The sequence below is a fragment of the Erythranthe guttata genome, chromosome 3 (genome assembly GCF_056151865.1).
Source record: "Erythranthe guttata isolate IM_541 chromosome 3, IM_541, whole genome shotgun sequence".
NCBI lineage: Eukaryota > Viridiplantae > Streptophyta > Magnoliopsida > Lamiales > Phrymaceae > Erythranthe > Erythranthe guttata.
Genome location: NC_142535.1, coordinates 2466709 through 2480141, shown reverse-complemented (window position 1 = coordinate 2480141; position 13433 = coordinate 2466709). Strand labels below are relative to the sequence as shown.

Sequence of the window (13433 nt, the reverse complement as noted above, 5' to 3'; positions counted from 1 at the left end):
ATTTGGATTATTTTTTTCTTGCCATTAAATTGTTTGGATTATTTTTCTTTATTTCCAAAATTGGAGAGTATACCTGGCATTGTAAAATTAAACCACATAATTCAAATTTCAAACCAGGAAAGGTGGAAGTAGGAATTCATTATTCATAAGATATTATTGCAAATTTTATTATAATTAAATTACAGTATATAAAATAATATTTAAGGAATATTATTTCACTATCCATAATCTTATTTTCCATTTTATATATAATCAGCAAGAATTTCATGTAAAATCACCACCCTACTTCAAAATGAAAATGATCTCTCCTTCTCTTATTTTTTGCCTTATTCTTCTCACTTTTACTATGCAAGGTAAGATTGAGATAATTTTTTTAGTCGAAATCGGAGTTATTTATATTTTTTCCAATTACATTGATGTCTATGTTATGTATGTTATACACACGATTCGGAATGCTATAAAGGTGGTCTATGAGATGCTACACATGGTAAAACGTACCAGACGGTTTTGCACCATAGATCTACACAAATAACCACACACTAAGCACACATACACATGGCCGTGTGTGTTATTATGTGCAGATGGGGTGATGCGTTTTACCGGGTGTTGTAGCATCTAAAAAACCTATAAAGGTTATATGATTTCCAACACTTTTGAAAGGTTCCGAAATCAGAATGAATTTTCTGATTCTGAAAATTAATTTCTTTTTCTGGAGAGTTTTTTTTTTCTCACAAAGACTAATTACGATTAGATCCGTACAATTTGCATCTATTGATTCCATATATTTTCAATAGATGCAAATTGATTATATATATTATTTAATTAATTAAATTATTTATTTTGGTATAGGAAGAGTAGAGGCATGTACGAATATTCTTTGTGCAGTGGATATGGTGTTAGAAGAATGTACAGCTGGAAGGTGTTTGGTTTATTGTGCTTCAAAGTATAGAGGCGCAACTCGATATGGAGAGTGCTATTCTGCTAATACTTGCCATTGTGTTTTTGATTGTTGTATCTAATTATTTAACTAACTAATTAGTTAATTAATTAATAGATAATTGTATCCTTATTTCGACAATTATTCTTCTACTTTGGTTCAAATTTCAAGTGTCAGTCCTTATTATCCATGTGATGGGTTTTTTTTACCATTCGCCCTTATATATAAATAAGGAGAAAATGCACTTCACGTCTTGTAAATTTCACATTTTCACACTTTAACCTCTAAAAATTCAAAAATGTGATAACGCCCTTCGAAATATTTTTTTTGTTGCACTTTTGCCCCAATGGTCAATTTAAAAATAACATTTTAAAGCGGCAATATGCAGAAAAATAATACTTTTAAGGGGCAATGTGTAACAAAAATAACATTTAAGGAGGCAGCGTGCAACAAAAACACTCAATTCCGGTGAATAATCCGAATTTTGCTACCGGGGTAATGTGTAACAAGAATATTATTTGGAGGGGGCATTCACTTTTTTTAATTTGGAGGGGGTAAAGTGCAAAAATCAGAAATTTATAGGGGGTGATGTGCAATTTGCTCTATTAACAAAGACGAGAAAATTACTTAAAGAAGAGAAAATTACTTAAACAGAAGACGAAAATGACAATAAAAGCTTTTATTCGTATAGTTCTATAGTAAAAGGTAGGCCAAGTTCTAATACACGAACTATTTATTACTTTTGCGAATGCTAAAAAAGGAAATAAAAACAAAACTTACAATTTAATTTCCATTTCGGGGACATCAAACGATTTGTTTCGAAGTAATGTAAGAAGAATGAGTGTCCACGATGAGTTTGATGAGCGGGTCTTCCACGTCAGCACCGGCCTCAGTCTTGTCCCTTTGAACAATTACGTTTCCGCCCTTTGTGACGACAATAACTTCCTCTTTGCGTGTCAAAAGCTCGTTGGCTACAACCATATCCATATTGTATTTCTTAAGGGCCATATTGGCCTTGTCCACAAGAATCTTCATATCCGTCTCTAACTGTATCATGTTAAGCACATGTTCAAAATGATATCCGTTCTATTCACACACACATATATATATATATATATATATATATATATATATATATATATATATATATATATATATATATATATATATATATATATATATATATATATATATTACTGTAGCAACAAAATCTTATCTGCGATTTAAACAAACAAGACAAACTTGCACAAATATAAATTTATTGAATTAAAATAAAATATTGCGGGTTACAAACACTAATTTAATCCTCTGATTCTTCTCTCAAGAACGATATGCGTTTGACTTTGAATTTCGGAGTCGGGTCGTTGACTTGATCTTCTCCGGATTTGATTTGGATTTGAATAACGTCTTCCGAGGGTCTTGCGACTTGAATCTCGGATCGAACGCTGAACTTTGACGAGTTTTGACTTGAAGATCTTGGAGTTCTTGATGGGTTTGGCCCTTCAATCTTCCTTCGATCTAGATTTGTTGAACTTTGACGGGTTTTGACTTGAAGATCTTGGAGTTCTTGATGGATTTGGGCCTTCAGATCTTGATTTGTTGAAGAACGCCCTCGATTTGATGAAGAACGCCTTGAATTTGTTGAAGAACGACTTGAATATTGTAGAGAGAATTTTCTCCTACGGTTTTTCTTCTTTTTCAGTTGTGTTTTGAATTGTGTAGGGAGAGTCCCTATTTATAGTGGTAGAATAAGAGTCCTACTTAAAGTCTACTTGATGACGTGGCGTGATTTGATTGGCTCAATTTAAATTGATATTTATCTCTTATAACTTGGAAGAGAAGAAACAATCATATTGGCCAATAATTAATTGATAATTATCTCCATGACTTATTTTGCAAGATAAATTATAATCTTGGGATTAAATTTAATATAATATAAATTATATTAAATTTACGTGTCTACAAATGCCCCCTCGAGACTTGTTCACGGACAATGCGTCTTGGAGTGAATGAGTCTCGATAATTACTTAACTTCAATTGCAGTTTGATCTAGCAAAGCATATACATCTTTTGAAATCATGACTGGACTTAGAGATATTCTAAGTTGCCTACGTACCCTATAGAGGGATCAAGTCATAACGTAGTTCAAAATATATCCTTTTGAGGGATGTCGTGCACAATTTATACTCATGTGGACAAGGAGAAACACTTGCAGTTTAAACTCGTTTTGAAAGAGTATTTGTCTTGGATTTGTAGATAGTTTATGCTCGTATCAAAGTGCCTTGACTTGATTTGAATATATAGATAGTTTATGCTCGTATCGAGGAGCCTTGACTTGATTTGGATATGTAGATAGTTTATACTCGTATCAAGGAGCCTTGACTTGATTTGGATATATAGATAGTTTATGCTCGTATCAAATAGCCTTGACTTGATTTGAATATATAGATAGTTTATGCTCGTATCGAGGAGCCTTGACTTGATTTGGATATGTAGATAGTTTATGCTCGTATCAAGGAGCCTTGACTTGACTTGGATATATAGATAGTTTATGCTCGTATCAAGGAGCTTTGATTTAATTTGAACTCGTAGACCTTTTAAACTCGTGTCAAGGAGTGTTTCACTTGATTTGGACTTGTAGACCTTTTAAACTCGTGTCAAGGAGTGCTTCATTTTATTTGGACATGTAGACCTTTTAAACTCGTGTCAAGGAGTGTTTCATTTGGACATGTAGACCTTTTAAACTCGTGTCAAAGAGTGCTTCATTTGATTTAGACATGTAGACCTTTTAAACTCGTGTCAAGGAGTGTTTCATTTGGACATGCAGACCTTTTAAACTCGTGTCAAGGAGTGCTTCATTTGATTTAGACATGTAGACCTTTTAAACTCGTGTCAAGGAGTGTTTCATTTGGACATGTAGACCTTTTAAACTCGTGTCAAGGAGTGTTGATTTGATTTGACTTGGTATATTGCACAGGATGTTGTTTCTTCAAAAGACTTGCCCCCATCCTCATGATCTTCTTGTTCTTCTTCAACATGTTCTTCATTGAGCTGGTACGGCTTTTGGAATGAAGGTTCTTCGACTTCATTTGCAATTATGCTCAATTCCATATCATGTGCTCGAGTGGCCAACTCTTCAAAACTTTTAGGTTGAATTCCTTGAAGGATATATCGGAGTCCCCATTGCATTCCTTGGATGCACAGTTCAATAGCTGATGTCTCAGGCAGCCGATCCTTGCAATTAAGACTCAAATTTCTCCAACGGTTGATGTAGTGGATGACAGGTTCCTTCTTCCATTGGCGGGAATTGGTGAGCTCAATCATGCTGACTGTTCTTCGAGTGCTGTAAAAGCGGTTGAGAAATTCTTCCTCTAAGTGCTTCCAACTATCGATGGAGTTTGCCCCCAAATCAATGTACCAATCAAACGCGTTGTCTTTGAGCGATCGGACGAATTGCTTGACGAGGTGATCTCCGTACGTCCCGGCATCATTGCAAGTCTCGACGAAGTGTGCCACATGTTGCTTGGGGTTGCCTTTGCCGTCAAATTGTTGAAACTTTGGAGGTATATAGCCCATTGGCATCCTTAGATCGTCAATCCTTTGCGTGTATGGCTTGACATAGGTTGATGGAGACTTTGAGCTTCCTTCCAACTTGTCTTTGATGGTTCCACTGATCAGCGTCATCACTTCATCTACATGAATCATCCCTTCTGGAGAAACTTGAAGTTCTTGAGCTGGAGCCTTCTCGTTTTCAACTGGTTGTTGCTTTGTGAATGTCTCGACTTCGTCTTGAATCTCTATCTGATTCTCCACAGCTTGACTAGCATCGGCTTTGTCCATCTTGTTGATCAACTCGGCAATTTGAGAATCTCGTTGTTGAACATGCTTTGCGAGTCCCTCAATGGCCTTTGTCAAACTTGCAATTCGCTCATCCATGGTTGTAGCGTTTGTTGTCATGACGGATGCCACCTCTGAGTAGCTTGATGTTGAACGAGCCGTGGGCTGTGAAATCTTTCGTTTTGAACCTTCCACGTCTGCGCTTGTGTTGACAAGAGATGGTAAGCCTTTCTGAATGGTTTGAGGCGTCGAGTTAGTCTCGGAGGACGCTTGCAGCTGCAACACTTCGAGGATCTTCGAGAGAGAGAGAAGAGATGAGAGGTAGAGATGTCCCACCGGGCGTGCCAAAATTTGTAGCAACAAAATCTTATCTGCGATTTAAACAAACAAGACAAACTTGCACAAATATAAATTTATTGAATTAAAATAAAATATTGCGGGTTACAAACACTAATTTAATCCTCTGATTCTTCTCTCAAGAACGATATGCGTTTGACTTTGAATTTCGGAGTCGGGTCGTTGACTTGATCTTCTCCGGATTTGATTTGGATTTGAATAACGTCTTCCGAGGGTCTTGCGACTTGAATCTCGGATCGAACGCTGAACTTTGACGAGTTTTGACTTGAAGATCTTGGAGTTCTTGATGGGTTTGGCCCTTCAATCTTCCTTCGATCTAGATTTGTTGAACTTTGACGGGTTTTGACTTGAAGATCTTGGAGTTCTTGATGGATTTGGGCCTTCAGATCTTGATTTGTTGAAGAACGCCCTCGATTTGATGAAGAACGCCTTGAATTTGTTGAAGAACGACTTGAATATTGTAGAGGGAATTTTCTCCTACGGTTTTTCTTCTTTTTCAGTTGTGTTTTGAATTGTGTAGGGAGAGTCCCTATTTATAGTGGTAGAATAAGAGTCCTACTTAAAGTCTACTTGATGACGTGGCGTGATTTGATTGGCTCAATTTAAATTGATATTTATCTCTTATAACTTGGAAGAGAAGAAACAATCATATTGGCCAATAATTAATTGATAATTATCTCCATGACTTATTTTGCAAGATAAATTATAATCTTGGGATTAAATTTAATATAATATAAATTATATTAAATTTACGTGTCTACAGTTACCTTAAAGGAAATGCAAAAGGCGAGAGGAGCCCAATCTTTCCGGAGCACTGAAAGCATCTTCGGGACCTGAGCAAGTCGCATGTCCAAAGGTCCAGAGCTCGATTGTATTTTATGCACCGTCTGCATCAAGTCAATACCATTTCTAAATAAATATGAATGCATGAAATCGCCCCATTTTTGTAGATATTCTATGATTTAATCCCGAAAAATATAATTAAATAATTTAGTCATAATAAAGAGAGATCTAGAATTTCTTCAACGGAGATTTTGCGAAAGAATCCCTGTTGTTGCGGGAGCATATAAAAAAATCAACTTGTTTTCGACATTAAATTATGAAAAAAACTGTCTTTTTTTTCTTTTGTTGATTGGTTCATTGCTTACCATACTCTCCCAAGGAACATAAAAATCAGAAACGGCAGCAGCAAGATAGAATAAAGCACTTGGTCCGAGGCTCCTCATTGACAGCGCAATCAACTGCAAAATCTGCAAAGAAAACGAGACAGTAATCGTAAGTTAATAAAGGAAAAATAACCAAATAGTACCCGTAACTTGCCAAGCAATATAAGTCTTGACAATATATTAAAAGAAAATAAAAAAATTACGTCATGAAAAAGACCACCACGACAATTTTTCGTTTAGCTCACAAGAAGACCTGTATGCTTCTTGTGACGTATTCTTTTATTAAAGCACTTGTGATGTATGTTTCTCATCGACAAGAGAAACGTGGAAAATAAATTTAAAAAACCAATTTTGGGCTCCATTACAGAATATTATTCAGATCCATACGCTTCAAACGATTACTCTGGTCCTCAAGACGTATTCTTTTTCATAAAACCATATCCTTGATTAAGCAAATTAACATCAGAAAGACGAACACACCCTCAATAAAACTCGAGAAATTAAAGAATTAGCAAAAGCATGGATATATATAATGTCGAAGACATGATTATTAGCGTATATTATTATTATTATTATTATTATTATTATTATTATTATTTATTATAGTTACCTTATACATTAGGTTACCTTGTATATTGGATTACCTTGTGTAGTAGGTTAGGGTTTCCTACATGTAACTATATATATTCTCAATATACGTAAGAGAAATAATTCTCTCTTCTCTCCAAATATTCTCCTTCTACTCCTTGTGTCTACCTTGGTCACCCCTCATCGCACAAAGGCTATCGTTGCCTCGATCGATCAACCGGTCGAATCATTATCTCCCGTCATGTGATCTTTGACGAAAGTCGTTTTCCATTTGCTGAATCCACCGACTCATCCCACAACTCCCCCACCTCTAATATGACCGAACCCATGCACCCACTTATCCTTCTTCCTCAGCCTCCACCTGCCCAACCTACTGTTTCGCACAACTGTCCCAACAGTTCGTCCAACAGCACTACAGAACCACCTACTGTCTCATCCAACTGTCCCAACAGTTCGTCCGACAGTCATCCCTCAACTCCACCCATGCCCCTCAACCCGGCTGAACCTCCACACCCAGCAGAACCACAGCCTCCCCCTCCCGCTTCCTCACCCCCACCCAACCATCATATGTTGACACGCAGCAAGACCGGTATTCACAAGCCCAAAATCCCCTTCTCTCTTACCGTGTCTACCGCATCCCAAACTCCCACTACATATCGCCATGCCCTCCTTGATCCAAACTGGCGTATGGCCATGCTTGAGGAATATACTGCTTTGATTAAAAATAACACATGGGATATTGTGCCCCGCCCCCCCTCTACTAATGTTATCAGTGGCAAGTGGTTATATAAGCAGAAATTGAAGGCTGATGGTTCATTGGAACGGTATAAAGCACGATGGGTTGTTCGCGGTTTTGATCAACGCCCTGGCATTGATTTCGATGAAACATTCAGTCCGGTGGTCAAACCAGCAACTGTTCGAACAGTTCTCAGTATTGCTCTCTCGCGATCATGGCCTATCCACCAACTTGACGTGAAAAATGCCTTCTTACATGGCAATCTCTCTGAAACTGTCTACTGCGAGCAACCTCCCGGATTCGTCGATCCATCTCGCCCCACTCACGTGTGTCGTCTCAACAAAGCACTCTACGGCCTCAAGCAGGCACCACGTGCTTGGTACAAGCGTTTTGCATCTCACATTACTAGCATGGGGTTCAGAGAATGCAAGTCCGACACTTCACTCTTTGTGTACTGCCGCAACAGTTCCCGCGACTGTCGCAACAGTTCACGCGACTGTCGCAACAGTTCATGCGCCTACCTTCTGCTGTATGTCGATGACATTGTACTCACGGCCTCCACACCTGAATTGCTACGTTCTATCATCGCTGCCCTTACTCAAGAGTTCGCAATGAAGGATCTTGGCGATCTTCACTACTTTCTCGGCATCTCAGTCACTCGCTCGTCGAAGGGGCTGTTTCTCTCTCAACGCAAGTACGCTGACGAGATACTAGAGCGTGCACACATGGCCTCCTGCAACCCTTGTCTTACGCCGGCTGACACCAAGAGCAAGTTGTCCTCGACCACTGGACCCCCCGTTGCTGACCCCACTCTTTATCGCAGCCTTGCCGGTGCACTGCAATACCTCACGTTTACTCGTCCTGACATCTGCTATGCTGTGCAACAAATATGCCTATTCATGCATGATCCGAGGGAACCTCATATGGCTGCTCTCAAGCGTATCCTTCGCTACATCCGTGGGACCCTCGATCACGGCCTTCAGCTCTCCCCCAATCCGGACCTCTCCCTTATCGCCTACTCCGACGCCGATTGGGGTGGCTGCCCTGACACTCGTCGTTCGACATCGGGCTATTGTGTTTTCCTCGGCAACAACCTCATCTCTTGGTCCTCCAAACGACAGGTCACTACTTCTCGATCGAGTGCGGAGGCCGAATACCGAGCTGTCGCAAATGCCGTTGCCGAAACGACTTGGTTACGCAACCTACTTTCCGAGTTGCTCTGCCCACTTCCGAAAGCCACCATTGTCTACTGTGACAACGTTAGTGCCGTCTACCTATCCAGCAATCCCATTCAACACTCTCGTACGAAACATGTGGAGATCGATATACACTTTGTCCGAGACAAAGTTGCCTTGGGACACGTTCGAGTTCTTCACGTCCCATCCGCCTACCAGTTTGCTGATATCTTCACGAAAGGTCTCCCCACTCAACTGTTCCAACAGTTTGTTTCCAGTCTCCACGTTCTCTCCTTTCCCGTTTCGACTGCGGGGGTGTATTAGCGTATATTATTATTATTATTATTATTATTATTATTATTATTATTTATTATAGTTACCTTATACATTAGGTTACCTTGTATATTGGATTACCTTGTGTAGTAGGTTAGGGTTTCCTACATGTAACTATATATATTCTCAATATACGTAAGAGAAATAATTCTCTCTTCTCTCCAAATATTCTCCTTCTATCAATGATAAATGATAAAAATCGAAAGATATCCCAGCCTGAAACGGCGGAGAGGGTGTCGTACGGGGGCATTGATCGGAAGGTGAGGTATGATTGGCAGCTGCGGCGACGTGCGCCGTTGCAGGTGTAGCCTAGGACGCAAGTCGAGTTGTCTTTGATTTCGCATGCTGACGTGGCCTGTCTGATGTAGGGCTGTTGGCTGAGGATAATCGCCGGAAAAATTGAAATCACAAAAATGGTAATTGCAGAGATTAATTGGAAATATTTGTATAGAAACATTTTCATGGTGTGGGGTGTAACATAATTTTAATTTTTCATCAATTGTTTATCTTATTATTATTATGTTGCATAAAAGTTTATTTTCATTCAGTTTTGAACTAAATGTTTTGCAATCGTACGAATCCACCCCTGCCACTGGCGGAACTACACTAGGGCAAGGGGGGGCTGTTGTCCCCCCAGAATTTTTTATTTTTTTTACTACTATTATATATATATATATACTAATATTTATAGATATTGGATAGATATATACACAAATAATTAGTAATTGGTTGGTATATTAACTTTTATCTACTATTATATATTAATTTTTTATTTACAAATATTTATATATGGCCCACATTAAAAAATAAATTATTATTTCCACCTTTTAAATTTAATTTTCTTTTATAATTTATTATTCTATAATTTTTTTTTTTTTTTTGCAATCTCAAGCCCTAATCTCTATTAAAGCTTATGATATAAAAAAAAAAAAAAACATAAAAAAGAAAGTACTTTTTTTCTTTCTTTCAATATTTAACATTTTCACTCTATCGAATTTCTATGTATTTGAAGATTTTATTTTTTAAGACACTTTTACTTATTCAACAAAATGTTACTATATTGCAATTTATTTTATATAAGTTTATGAATATTGGTTTGACAAAAAGATCTATTACTCATTACTATCCCTAAAAAAATCCGGGGGTGCTACCCCCGAACCCCCGCCATATTTTTATTGATTCTCTAAATTTTTCGGCCCCCCCTACCGAAAAATCCTGGTTCCGCCCCTGACCCCTGCCTATTACTATGTAAAATTCTTAGGCCTCGTTTGTTTGGGCAAATTAGTCATGATTAATTAAATAATTAGACTTTATTTGATGTTTGATATTCTAATAACTTGTCCGGTCGATCTACAAATATTATGTTATCATGTCTTATCTTACCTTTTGAAGCATGTTTTTTTTGTTGAATCATCGAGATTCCATAATAAAATTATTTAATCTCACCCTGAGAAATCTTATATTGACAACCAAACGATGTCTTATCGTATTAATATAGTGATTGAGGCTCGGTAGTTTTTGTAAAATCCTTTATAAAACACGACCCAATATCAAGGGTTTATAACAAAACCTCCAATCTCACGCGCCGCCGCATTTCCATATCTTTCTCTCTATCCTCGTCCCGTGTTTTCCCCGTTTTCCTCCTGCCCTGTTTTCTCCGTTTTGATACTGTTTGAGTACTAGAAATCGCTAATTTTGGTGGATAATTTTGGTGGATATGGCTACGACGGAATTGGTAGAAGAACCGGCTATGGCGGTGGAAGAGATGGCGGCGGCGGAGGAGGAGAAAGTGGTCCTTCGAAAATACAGGAGGAAGCAATTCCTCACGCTCTCCAGGGAAAGGATATAATCGGACTCGCCCAAACGGGTTCGGGTAAAACCGGGGCATTTGCAATTCCAATTCTTCAATCGCTTCTCGAAGCGCCGCAGTCCTTTTTCGCCTGCGTTCTCTCGCCCACGCGCGAGCTGGCAATTCAAATTGCCGAGCAGTTCGAAGCCTTGGGTTCCGGAATTGCTCTAAGATGCGCAGTGGTATATTATTTGTGTTATTTGTTGCTGCTAAAAAAAATTCAGTCTTCTAATCATAAATAGCATTTCATTAAAATTAAGGGCCGCTATTTATCCCAGCTTGTGCAGCTCACTCTGTTCTCTTGGCCAAACTATGAATAGGATGATTTGTAGGCATTATTAGATTGAATTATATGAGATGGAATTAACTTTCTATTGACTAATTAATTATTTACTTAATAGCACATTAGATTTTTTAGATTAAAATTTGTATTAAATTTGTTAAAATCAGTTATTATATATTAGGGGATCGTTCGGTTACCTATATTGGATTAGATTGGATTACATGAGATTGGATTAACTCCTTACTGACTAATTAATTATTTATTTAATAGCATGTTCGGTTTCTTAAATTATATTTTCTATTAAATTTGTTAAAATCAGTTATTATATATGAATTATCTATAAAACCACTTAGTTTACAATAATAAAATATGATTTTAAGGATAAAATTGTATTTTTCCTTTTTAGTCACCCCTATAAAATTAATCTCAGGGGGAGGAGTGCTACTAATTTAATGAAATAGTAGCATTTAATAGCAGACTTTGATTTTAGTAGTAGGTTTGAAAAAATGTGAATCTTGCCAATCGAACATGTTATTAGCCCCTACTATTTAGTCAGTAGAACCTTATAGCGGTAACCGAACGAGCCCTAATTATCTATAAAACCACTTAATTTACAATAATAAAATATAATTTAAAGGACAAAATTGTATTTTTTCCTTTTTAGTCACCTCTATTAAATTAATATCAGGGGGAGGAGTGCTACTAATTTAATGAAATAATAACATTTAATAGCGGACTTTAATTTTAGTAGCGGGTTTGAAAAAGTGTGAATCTTACCAACCGAACATGTTATTAGCCCTTACTATTTAGTTCGTAGAACCTTACAGCGGTAACCAAATGAACCCTTAGGTCATTTAATTTAGAGTAAAAAGCAGTTTGCCCCCTAAATTAAGGGCCGTTTTGCACTTTGCCCCCCAAACAAAAAAAATTTGCACGTTTTTACCTGAACTCGTTAATTCGTTGCACGGTGCCCCCTAAACTCAATTTTCCGGCAATTTTGACCGGAATATTAAAACATGTGCTTTGCACGTGAGATTTTGAGGGGTAAATTCGTCCCTTCACTTGCATCTTTAATATTAAATACAAATAAATATTAAAAAAAAAAAAAAGAAATAGAATAAATAAATAAAGAAAAAATAATCATCTGAAACCACCGTCATTCTCACCCTTCTTCTTCCACTCATCAATCTTCCCATTCTAGCCTGATTCGCCAAGAATCATCTGAAACCCCCATCAAACTCCACACCACCATTTTCTATGTCATCTTCCCATTCGAAATTAATAATTATTGTTCGAGTTTTCCGTGTTCAATTATCCATCAAACTCACCATGGTCCAGTTCTTCGCCGCGACGCCATCATCTTCGAAGGGTGTTACGAAGAATCAGATCAAACTTACCGGTTTAGATCTGGAGAGACCCAAAATTTCGTATCAAATATTGAAATCAAACAAAACCAACCAAAAGGTAGATTATTGATGTGGGTTTTCTCATTACTTGGAAGAAAACTCACAGAAAACCCATAAACAAATGTCGATTTGTCCAAGTTAGAACATCTCTTCATGATTTGGTTCAACTCCGCTGCTTGGGAATGCTTGTTTGATTTTTTTTATCGCCATTATTTTTTGGTTTGGTTGCGAATTTTTTAAAACCGGACAGAAATTGAAGGACTGTGAAAATGGGGTGGTGGTGGAGACGAGGAGGGAGAGAGAGAGGGGAAAGAAGGAGGCGAATTCCATATTCAATTTTTTGATTTGGTTTTTGATTTGGGATTTAGTATGTATACACGTTTTCTCCATTAATGAACATTTGAAGAAAATTTGTTGAGAAAAATAAAAGGACAGAAGAAGAAGAGAGGAGATGATGGTGTGGCCTTTTCTTTTTTTTTTTTTTTTTTTTTTTTTTTTTTTAATGATTTATTTGTATTTAATATATAGCAGTTAAGTGGATTGACAAATTTACCCCTCAAAATCTCACGTGCAAAGCACATGTTTTAATATTCAGGTCAAAATTGTCGGAAAATTGAGTTTAGGGGGCACCGTGCAACGAATTAACGAGTTCAGGTAAAAACGTGCAAATTTTTTTTGTTTGGGAGGCAAAGTGCAAAACGGCCCTTAATTTAGGGGGTAAACTGCTTTTTACTCTTTAATTTAAGAGTAAAAAGCAGTTTACCCC

At 37.4% G+C, this 13433-nt stretch overlaps 1 protein-coding gene and 3 long non-coding RNA genes across 4 annotated transcripts in view; 2 read left to right on the top strand and 2 right to left on the bottom strand.

The window, feature by feature from the left end:
- Positions 1-279: 279 nt before the first annotated feature.
- Positions 280-1078, top strand: LOC148771509 (uncharacterized). The gene is made up of 2 exons (XR_016030212.1): positions 280-353; positions 850-1078. It is a non-coding gene; the product is annotated as an uncharacterized LOC148771509 (long non-coding RNA).
- Positions 1079-1579: 501 nt separating this feature from the next.
- The window catches only part of LOC105950980 (phosphopantothenate--cysteine ligase 2), a 30645-nt gene continuing 18791 nt past the window's right edge, over positions 1580-13433 (bottom strand). Inside the window, exons 8-10 of the mRNA XM_088815400.1 lie at positions 6280-6381; positions 5899-6018; positions 1580-1984 (exon numbers count right to left, since the gene is read on the bottom strand). Of these exons, the coding sequence (XP_088671526.1) occupies positions 1742-1984; positions 5899-6018; positions 6280-6381 (465 nt within the window). The 3' untranslated portion in view covers positions 1580-1741. The remainder of the gene's footprint in view (positions 1985-5898; positions 6019-6279; positions 6382-13433) is intronic.
- On the bottom strand, positions 12198-12894 carry LOC148771508 (uncharacterized). Its single transcript, XR_016030210.1, has 2 exons — positions 12772-12894; positions 12198-12668 (listed from the first exon to the last, which is right to left on the bottom strand). It is a non-coding gene; the product is annotated as an uncharacterized LOC148771508 (long non-coding RNA).
- LOC148771507 (uncharacterized) lies at positions 12901-13328 on the top strand. The gene is made up of 2 exons (XR_016030211.1): positions 12901-12941; positions 12987-13328. It is a non-coding gene; the product is annotated as an uncharacterized LOC148771507 (long non-coding RNA).